General features: G+C 33.8%; 1 protein-coding gene and 1 non-coding gene across 2 annotated transcripts; one reads left to right on the top strand and one right to left on the bottom strand.

The window, feature by feature from the left end:
* The first annotated feature begins 3,368 nt into the window (after positions 1-3,368).
* Positions 3,369-3,442, top strand: TRNAV-AAC. Its single transcript has one exon. It is a non-coding gene; the product is annotated as a tRNA-Val (tRNA).
* A 610-nt stretch (positions 3,443-4,052) lies between these two features.
* LOC114370070 (RHOMBOID-like protein 2) lies at positions 4,053-7,240 on the bottom strand. The gene is made up of 5 exons (XM_028327356.1): positions 6,823-7,240; positions 5,505-5,668; positions 5,137-5,300; positions 4,722-4,972; positions 4,053-4,390 (listed from the first exon to the last, which is right to left on the bottom strand). The coding sequence occupies exons 1-5, from the start codon at positions 7,116-7,118 to the stop codon at positions 4,273-4,275; spliced, it is 993 nt and encodes a 330-aa protein (XP_028183157.1). The 5' UTR covers positions 7,119-7,240; the 3' UTR covers positions 4,053-4,272.
* Between the last annotated feature and the right edge of the window lie 4,138 nt (positions 7,241-11,378).

The following is an 11,378-nucleotide window of genomic DNA, read 5'->3' as shown; positions in this document are numbered from 1 at the left end:
GCCCCTTCATTTGAAGAATTTAATGATGATGAATCCAAGTAATCATTTCTCGTTAGGGACAAATGCTTGGCAGTTGGCACATCATAATCTATAGGACAAATACTTCTGTTTTTTTATAACACTTTTTCATAACTGTACATTTTTTTTTATTAATATTGTTACTATTCTGAGATAATGCACTCATTCATTTATTACAGAGCTACTAATTGTCTGTTTTAAAGTTGAGTGCAGTTAATTTTGACAGAATTGGTTTTGAACCTTTAAATGTAATTTCAATCAAGTTTTGCATTGAAAGATATGCACGGTGAGAGGAAATGATTATATTGGTACAAAAAACAAGCACTAATTTTTTTCGCACTACTTTGAGGCTAATATGCATTGCTCACACATAAAATGACTTTGATACAAATCAGTCAAATTACATTTGATATGATACTATCTAAACATAAATCATGTTATTATAAACTTACTTTTAACCAAGTTAACTAATTAAGTTTATAAAATCAGAGTTGTTTCCAACTCCCTAGTTTATTGACTCTAGTCTAAACGCGTAGTGCATCTAACTCCAGAATTTTTGGGGTAGGTGTTGAGTACTCATGCACTTTTTCTGTTGAACGCTGAAGTCTATAATGTTATCAAAATCCAGTAAACTGATTTTGCTTCTTGAGATTATTTCATCTAGTCTATTCCAGAAAACGGGTTCAGGTACCTAACACATACTTATACACATTAACTCCTACTATATACTGTTTTCGCTATCAAATTATAAAGGTCTTATCTGTCCATAATCTATATAATAACTTGCATTCTAATTTTGTCCAACGCTCCAAACGTGAGATAATGTATTTTAAACCGATGTACAACTAGCACTTTCCTCTCTTTAATTTGCATAGGTGCCGCCTATTTCAATTTGCTTCCGCACTGCCATTAAATGCAATTGTTCACTTCTCGATCATTCTCGTATATTTTTAATTATAAAATCCCATTGTGCGTAAAAATGTATAAATACAATTTTTTGTTTCAGTAGATAACCTTGTGTGGTGGAGTAATTATTTAGAGAAGATCTGTTTTTCATAGACTGTTCATTTTACTTAGTATTCCAATCTAGATTTATCCACTGTGAATCCACGGAAACTAGATCTAAGCTTTCTTTCAAGTTTAGCATTTCGGTGGTCCACTAGGTGAGAAAGGGACATGAAACAAATGGACAAAATAATTCATATATGACAGCATTACTCACCTCTTTGGATCTTTCCCTTATCTTGTTCTGTTCTAGTTTTTTTTGTTGTTTTCTTGAGGCTTCGAAAGGGAACTGTGCCCTTGGATGCTATGTTCACCTCAAGCCATGCAGTTGAAATCAAGCGATTATATGGAGCTGGTTATGACCATAATTAATGTAGAATTAGTAGTTTAGTACTACTTCTTCTCATTTGCCCCTCTATGATCTAGTTTTGGCCCACACCAATCCCCACTAAGACACCATACTCAAATGTCTACTTACAATGCACTTTTCTTTTATAAAGTGTATGGCCTTCAATTCATTATGCCAAAATCATTAGCTTTTTTTCAATCATGCAAAAGTTCCAAAGCAGTCTATTTGAATCACTCTGAATTGAACCTTTAAACAATAAAAGTGTCAGAAAATTTATTTCCTATTGTCAAAGTTCTCCTGAATTAGAAGAAGGAAAAAACGCCAGAGTTTATATATAATAATGTTTGTGTTGGGCACTTGGTAAATGGTAATAATTATGAAATAGTTGGATGCATTCACCAGGACATATCGTACCATGAGAAAGAGATGTGTCAAAAAAGAGAAAACAATGGTGAATCACAAAATAGTAGTATGATTTAAGGGGGTGACATATTCAAGGCAGTGGATCCAATCTTGGAAAGACTTATCATGTATAGTTTAATTAATTGACTTAGGCACAATGGGGGGCACTTGAGGATGGGAGAGAGCTTAGATTTACGGATCCAACGACCACCAGACATATTAACATTATGAACACAGTAATTTAGGGTGGGGCATAGCATAGCATTGTGATTGAAATGGGTGTGGAATATCCGCGTTAGGAACAATAGATTTTGCTCTTGGCTATTGGTGGTGGAGGATGTTTAGGGCAATAGAGCTTCATTGTGCCACACACTACTCGTCACGTGATTCATAATGACGATTTTGTGTAATGAATTCCCTACCAGCCTAGCCAAGGAGAAATACAAGGTGTTACTCTGAAACTCATGCCTATATACGTAATGCTGACGAGTGATGATGACCCTCCATTCTTGGAAACATGGACTTTATACAAAACTTTATTTGATATGAAGAATGTTTATGGAACTGAAATGCCATGTAGGTCTTGTGCATTAGACTATTTTACAACAAACACTTTATTACTATTTTCGCGAGTGAAACCTCAAATCTCCAAGTTTCTAGAAGACCCTGCAAAGACACAAGGAACACAATTTCAATGAGTGACAAGCAAATATTGTATGATGGAATAATTGGACCGATGGCATTTACATTTACGGAAATTGCTTCCTGCACCTCCAAAGTTACTTCTTGCACTAATCCAGAACGTAAATTACATTCCGGATTAGCCAATTATAATCTGAAAAGGCTAATATTCCAAATTAGGTGTTCTGTAAGTTTAAAAAGATACATGAATCAATGATGGAGGTGCAGGAAGCAATTGTCTACATTTACTCAAAGCCAAGCCCATAAGGCAAAGAGAGAGAGACTTACAACAGTCAGTGTTTGGATCAATGATGAAGCCCAAAGAAACACCACATAAACCTGGTAAGATAGCTATGGCTGTGGAATTTGGGCTGTAAGTTTCAATTAGGCCCAATAAGCATCTACAAACATATGGCCCATTATCACCAATGTTAGCAATGTTGTTCAAGCCAAACATGGCATCACAGCAAGGGGACCCTGGAATGGGGTCTGAGGAACCATAGGTGATGAAGATGGAGCATGCTGAGAAAAGTTGAGTAATTGTGGAGCAATGTATAAATGCAGATACAAAAAATGGGGCCAAGGAAAGCAACATCAGCTACACAATTATTCTTAAAGCCTTGTTTAGCTTCCCATACAAAGTTCCATCAGAAATATGCTAATAAGGAAGGCTCTCTTCTCTTCTTTTTTTCCTTACTTTGTCTCTCCTTAAAGAAGCTTTACAATTAGTTAAGTGGAGTCCTTCGGTACATTATAAAATTATATTATATGATATACGAGGGAAATGCTGGTTTGGTGTGGTTTTACATGATTTTTTAATGAACTTTTAGGCATGCATGACGTAACTATTTCAAATAGTTGGATTAAAACATGCAAAGTTATTTACTTAAACAACTGACAACTGGCGTCAGCAGGTGTCGTGGTGTAGTTGGTTATCACGTCAGTCTAACACACTGAAGGTCTCCGGTTCGAGTCCGGGCGACGCCAATGTTAGCTTTTTAATTTTCTTCAATTTTTAAATAATAGTATAAATTTTAGTCTCTTGCAGACACAGAAATAGTGGGAGAACCCAATTGACTTAATATCTTTTATACACAGACAATTTACGGAATGACTTAATATCTTTTAGACACAGAAATAGTAGTGACTCTAGTTTGTACAAGTAGTGGGTGAGCCACTGAGCCCAAGGTGAACAGCTAAATATCTTTTATACACAGACAAATTAGGTGAACCCAAAGGATACAGTTTAAGGAATTAGTGGTGATTCTGGTGAGGCGTCCAAACTATGCTTTTTCACCAATTTGCATTGCTTTCCTACCTAAATTGTCTTTTTCTAAACACAATATCTGTTGGATGTTCATGTCTAACCGACGGATAATTTTTTTCCGTTTCTGATAAGACATTGATTGTTGGCCATATTTTGAATTCAACATGCTTGTGATGCAAAGATAAAATAATTAAACAATAATATGAGTCTTCCTTCCAAATGATTGATCAATTCCTTGATTGCTTGAGAATTCTTGAATTTAAAGTTGAAATCCATAATTACTTGGATAAACATTAGAAAATAAAAAGACAATAATGAAGCCAGGGAGGATATAAAATGAGAAATGAGTTCATATACAAGCAAATTTCTTTATATATCATATACTAATATGTATAATTTTTTTTAAAAAAAAAGCATAAATTCATAAAGGCAGACCAATTATTTAAAGAACAAAAAAAACTAAAAGAGACAAAACAAGCCAGTTTCTAAGAGCTCTATGGCTATACACAAGAAAAGATATTGCAAGTGAAAATCATTTCCCCTTTCTTATTTAACTGTCATTGCTGCATTCCCATTTAGAAGTAGGGACACATGTTAAGTAGCGACACCAATGGCAGTGGTCATACCCTTTCTCACCCCGAAATAGCATCACCAATGCAGTCGATAACCTGCCATTAAACAAATGAATTTCAGTGATTTTAACATCTATTTTTTTTTTTTTATCGAAGTAGAGAAGTTCATGGATTCATGACAGACTATAAACTTGCAACAGAATGCAAGGAAAAATAACCAATAAGTCCCTACACTATTTATTTGATAGGGAGCACACAAAGTAAAAAACTAGATTTTCATTTAATAAGAACAGTCCATGGAATTTCAAAAAATTGAATTGACGAATACTTAGACATATACCAATATAATATATGAATTTTATCTCCTTTAGCAAAATACTTATTAAAGTAGCAACATTCCTTATGAGGATTTATGGAAGGAACTAACCCTGCAATCAACAGAATAAGAGACACAACCCCTAGAACATATTGGTGAGTCTTGTACTTTGACTTCATCTGAACACCGGCAGGAAGACGTCGCTGCTCTAACCAACCGAACTGAGGACGTGGCAGCAAAATAAAGCCAAGGAGTAATCCCACCAGGAATCCTCCGATGTGAGCAAAATTATCTACGTGTGGCAAAATGCCAATGCCAAGGTTGATTACAATGATCACTAGAAGGGTTATTAAAGCCATTGCCTGCAAAAAGAGTGAAAAACAAAAGTTAACTCGTACAATGTTAATCTATTTTGAAGGTATAAAACTAATTGATTGCAATGAGCCAAAATGAAGAAGATTTGAGGTGTCTCTTGTATTGAAGAAACCCATAAATCAGGGTGACTTAAAGAATTAGGTACACTCACTTTATTGGAATATATAGTCCAGTTTGTGATAAGTTCAGACAGCATTGCGCCAAGAAGTCCAAAAAGGGCACCAGAAGCACCCACAGAGATGTGGTCTCTGATAAATAGAGACGACAGTACACTTCCACCAAACCCAGACACCAAGTATATGATTCCAATCTTAACTGCCATTAGTTTGACAAATGAAAATGTTAGGTCCATTAATTTGTAAAGTAAAACTTGACCAAAAGAGAAACTGAATTAAGTTTCCTAACCAGCAAATATGAACTTGGATTTTTAATGATTGTTTTACTTATTTTGTGTGACATTTACTACGTGACATCAATGTAACCATAAGCAGATTTCACTAGTTTGGAAGAAAAACATACTAAACCCGAATTGTTGTTCAAGGCGAATGCCAATGAAGACCAGACTCAACATATTAGCCAGCAAATGAATAACCCCAGCATGTAACCAAATGCAAGTGACAAGTCTCCATCCCTGATGTCTATTCACAACATTATCCCATCGAAGAGCTCCCATCTTGGTCAATCTTCAAAAGTGAATAAAACATTTCAAATCAATAATTTTTCCTCTAGAACATAAGAACAAAATAAGCTAACATTTAAACTGTTACATGAATAGTGCATACAAAGAATTGCAAGTTACAAAATTGGAAAACCCACACAATCATGGCTGGATAGGTAAATATTTTGCTTTCGCCTTCCCCCTTTAGTAGAAGACAATAACCAAGTCAAGAACCCAAATGAAACAAGTCAGCAACAATACTTAAAAGCTTATTAAATATTCAATGAAATAGAAAAGTCGACGGATGTACAACCCGTTTCACATTCTTCTCACTGACAACATAAAACCAGCCAATAAACCAAACTGAAATGCAGATGCTGGAAAAAAGAAAAGAAAAAAAAAAAAGCCTTTCCTGAAACAAAGTACAAGTCAATACACCAATTTTTAAGAATCCTTGATCCTTACCTTGTTTGCCGTTAATAAAGGGTGATAGAAAAAATAGTGTATTTATAAAAAAACATATTGACATATTATACAATAATAAAAAAAATGGAAATTTGAATACAAGTCCAAAGTGTTGTGCGCTGTGGCTAATTTTTTATGACCCAAGAAATGCCACAGTCCCAGCCAAGTCAAATGATAGTCAATCACAAAAGATGCAGCCAACTTTCTCAGTTCACTTAAGGCATTTAACCACGCAAAGAACCTTTACGTTTCACCCCACTTGGTTTTCTTTTCTTTCCTTCATAACTCATTTATTTATTCCTACGAAAAAAAAATGATGACATCGAGTTCCCTCAAACCAAGGCAGAGAATTGAAACAGACCATGAAGAGAGAACCGTTTGAACTTCGAAATTCATCTCATAGAGTAAATAAACTAAACAAATTCCAGAGTACCAGAAAGCCATCGCTTAGCACACAACATATTTAAAGAGACACCCAATTCACTAAATTTAGCAAAATTTTCCAAGAAAGCTAAAACAAAAAACATTATAAAGTACATTCTATTCAAGCCAGGAAGCGTTGAAGTTCCCTTCCAAAGTGAGACCACCAATAAAAGCAATACCAAAATCCCCCCAAAAGAAACGAATAAGAAGAACTAATAGAACCACAAACGAAACCAATAAAATAAATAGCACATGGGTATTGAAGAAAAACACAAGGGATTGAGCTCATACGTTGAAGAAGAAGGACCAAGCAAGGGATTCTCCTGCATAGGCTGAAAAGAGAACCTTCCAAGAAACCTTGCCACGCAGCGACCTTGGAAACGAAGGTTGTTCCTGGGACAATTGTTGATGTACATGGTAATAACAAAGACAGCAATATTAGCAACCACAAACATGGGCACGAGCCATGATGTCCAATGGGTCTCAGAATCATAAACATGGGAAGATTCGGGCGCAGAGTAGTTTTCCTCTGCACTTCTGTTGTTCTTGGTTACTCCACCGCCACTTTCAAGATCTCTTCTTGCCATAATTTCTGTCAGTCAGAAACTTTTATTCTGTAACGTAAGGTGTTTATAGTTTATAGAGGTGGAATTGGTGAATGAGTTTAAACGGGGGAATGAGAGGACATTAGTTAGTGGCAAGGGTATGTCATTTACTAACTGCCGCAGTAAGAACTTCACAAACAGAGATTATGGGTGTATGGTTGAGACGGGTTTGTTTTTTACTTTTGTTTTTATCCTGTGTGTGAGATTTTGATAGAATTAATTTTGTGACATCAAATTGGGTCAATTAAATAAATTTATTGGTATAATGTATTAATTTTAATATTGTTAATAGTTAAATTATAAAATTAAAAAGCATAATAGTTAAGATATATTTTTTATGTATACTTTATAAATGATATTCTCAACAAAGGTTAATACACAAGAATATACATTTAATTTTCTTTGTGAATGTGAAAATTTTATTAACAGACAATTTATAAATATTTTTGTGAACGTTTAATATAAATATAATATATTAAACATGTCTTGATTCTAATAAATCTTTGAGACTTAATTGATATAAATTTTTACATATAAAAAAAAGATAAAGAAAAATATGAATATAATTATGGTATAGTTAGAAGAAAATATTATTTGTTAAGTAAAAAAAAATATATTGTTGATATATAATTATTTAAAAATTATATTTTTCAAAGGAATGTGTGAAAAATAAATTGAGATGATCAGAAGCATTTGAAACTTGTCCTTAAAGCGCACGAATCTCGTTTTTTAAACATGAATTTATCAAAAGTTCTCTTGGCATGTTAGGACAATGAAACTCGCACGATTTGCACTGATTGGACTTGTGATGACATGGCAGGTTTTGATTGGCGGTTGGGTCATGATATTGTGGTTGTGGGTGTAGTAGATTGTGGCCGGTATGGGGTATTTCGTTTTCGTACTTAGCTGGAGGTTCAGTTTTTGTGCTTTGGGAAGTAGAGATGATAAATGGCTGGGGACTCCGCAAATGGGGGATAGATACCACGAGTAGAAATATAAAAGAGGGAAGTTTAAAATTTTAATTTTCATTGGATTCATTTATATTTGTGATTATTTTTTTATGATTTTCCTTTACTTATATATTAAATTTTTAATTAAATAATATATAAAATATAATGAATACCAAAAAATTAAAATTTTAAAATTAAAAATTCATTTATATTTTAAAGTTTGTTATTTAATTTAACTATTAAGTTAATTGATTTATATTTTCAAAAATTATAACAATAAAATCTTTTGAGCAATAATTAAACTTTTTTAGAAGAAAAGCCTTTGCCATAAAAAGTACCTTTTGAGATGCACACTGTCGCATTGGTGATCCAATCAAGTAGAGTCATTAGTGACCTCTTAGAATGTGATAAACATACCAAGAAAAAATAATGAAAAGATTTAGGTGAAAAAATATTCTTCTGTATTAATAAAAATTTGATCCATTAATCGGTATAAACTATAAAGTTTTTAATTTTTTTTTAATTCACGAAACTCTATAGAACCCCATATGGTTATGCTTAAAGAACTCTACAGCAGTAACCAGACTAAAGCATATCTTGAATATTGGTAATTGCTATATCCACTCCCCTTTTTTCTTATCCACTTCCTTTTTTAATTTTTTTCCAAAAAAAATATACTTGTTTACTTTGAAAAGGAGAATGGACAAGTAAAGAAGGGGAGTGAATATAGCAATTTCCTGAATATTTTATAGAGAAAAATTGGATTGGGTTAGATAGAATTGAAAGAAGTGGGACTTGTATCATTCAAGGCCCAAATATAAGCAGGCCTACTACTATCCAATCCAGACCCTATTTCTTGCACAATTATTTGGGAGTTGCTAGGTGCACCCAGCAATATTGCTGGTGCACCCAGCAATTTATTGAAAGTACCATTTTGCCCTTTAAAATAAAATTATAAAAAACGCAAATCATTTCCGGAAGACTTTTTTTCGAACAGATTCTTCTTCTCTCCCGGAACACAGATTCTTCTTCTCTCCCGGAACACAGCTTCTTCTCTCCCGGAACCTGCTTCTTCTTCTCTTCTCCGTGAAGCTTCTTCTCCGCGAGGCGCGCCAAGGCTTTCTTCTTCTTCTCCGCGAACAGGTTAGTTCCCCTTCCCCTTACCCTTAGCTTGTAATGTGCATCACTGTTAGCATAGCAATGGAACCTTAGCATAACAATGGAACCTTAGCATAGCAATGGAACCTTAGGGTAGAAGACGAGAGGGGAGAAGACGAGAGTACGCCGGAAAAAATGGCGGAAAAGGCTGACGGAGAAGTCTTACGGAAGACCCGTTAGGGGTTCTTCCGGAAGTTCCGGAAGAACCTTTTCCGGAAAGTTTCCGGAAGAAGTGTTCTTCCGGAAGTAACCAAACGTCTTCCGGAAGAACACTTCTTCCGGAAGACTTCCGGAAAACGTCTTCCGGGAACTTTCCGGAAGAAGTGGTTCATCCGGAAGAATTCCGGAAGACGCGCACTTCCGGAAGAAGTTTCAAAGTTCCGGAAGACCTTTCCGGAAGAACCCCTTCTTCCGGAATGTTTCCGGAAGAACCACTTCTTCCGGAAGTGGTTTTTTTGGTTTTTTTTGTGTTTTTTTTTTTAAAATTTTTTTTAAACAGAAATTGTTTTGTTTTTTTTTAAATGAATTATTTTATTTATTTTGGTTATTTTGTTTTTTAGATTTTATGAAAAATGAAGTTTGGGTTTTTGATGTCATATTTTTTTTATAATTTAAATTGTGTATTTTTACTAAATATTAATTTGTAAATTAATTTTTTTTTATAAAAGTAGTTGTGTTTGTTTTTGTTTATTGTTTTTTTTTTAAATTAGTGTTTTTTCTTTAAAAATGAAGTTGTCTATTTTTATAATTAAAGTTGTGTGTTTTGGAAGTTTTATAAAAATACTAATTTTTTATAATTAATTAGTTTATTTTATTATAAATGAAGTATTTTATTTACTAAAAAAATTGTGGATGTTTACTAAATAATTTTTTTTTTACATTAGTTGTTTAATTTTTTTTAAAAATTAAGTTGTGGATGTTTAGTAATGAATTATTTTTATATTAGTTGTGTTTTGTTTTTATAAATGAAGTTGTTTATTTTTTTTTTAAAAAAATTAACTTGTTGATGTTTACTAAGTAATTTAGTTGTGTTTTTTTTTAGAAATGAAGTTTCTTATTTTTTTTTTAAATTAAGAGTTGGATGTTTACTAATTAATTTTTTTTACATTAGTTGTGTTTTTTTTTATAAATGAAGTTGTTTATTTTTTTTTAAAAATTAAGTTGTGGATGTTTAGTAATGAATTATTTTTATATTAGTTGTGTTTTTTTTTTTATAAATGAAGTTGTTTAATTTTTTTAAAAAAAAATTAAGTTGTGCATGTTTATTAATAATTTTATTTTACATTAGTTGTTTTTTTTATATAAATGAAGTTGTTTAATTTTTTTTTTAAAATTAGGTCGTGTATGTGTGAAAATAATTTGATTTAAGTTAGTCTTATTTGTTTATAAATAAAGTTGATTTTTTATAAAGAAAATTGTGTATATTTTGACCGAAAAAAATACGTGTTCGACATGATTTACAGATCATGGCCAGAACACGAGGTTTAGGTCGTGTCATAGGTAGAGTTGTAGGCAGAGATAGAGCTGCTGACGAGGATGCTGGCGATGTTCCCGAGAGGCGTAGGCCTACTGCCTCAGCCCGTAGGCTACGCGTTCATCAGATGACTACGGAGGGACGTCATATGGCTGAGGACGTCGCTGACATGACTGATGATGTCCCTGAGCAGCCTACGGAGGCACCTGAGATGCGTGCGGACGCACAGGGTGCTGATAGTGGTGAGGGGTCAGATGGTGATGATGCTGCAGAGGGATTCCCTGGTGGTCCACGTGACCCGTCAGTGCTCACATCATTTGCCGAGCATGTTGCACATGCCGTGTGGAGTGGACAGGTATTTTAATTTGTTAATTATTTGTCATTGTTTATTTATTTGTTTATGATTAATTTTTTTTTAATAATTGTATAATTTGTACTTCAAATCAGGAACGTCCTGATTTGAAGTTAGTGTCACATGGGAGGAAGCTGACACTGATTGGGAGGCCAGTGCCTGAGATTGAAGGCCTGGTGGCTGCCACAGGATTAAGTCCACTGATAGATTGTTCAATTATTACTGGCGATCCTGGACTTATATCCGCATTTGTGGAGAGGTGGCACAGTGAGACTAGCACCTTCCACCTTCCAGTAGGAGAGCTGACG

The sequence above is a fragment of the Glycine soja genome, chromosome 10, assembly GCF_004193775.1.
Source record: "Glycine soja cultivar W05 chromosome 10, ASM419377v2, whole genome shotgun sequence".
Taxonomy (NCBI): domain Eukaryota; kingdom Viridiplantae; phylum Streptophyta; class Magnoliopsida; order Fabales; family Fabaceae; genus Glycine; species Glycine soja.
This window is presented reverse-complemented; position numbering and strand designations above follow the sequence as displayed.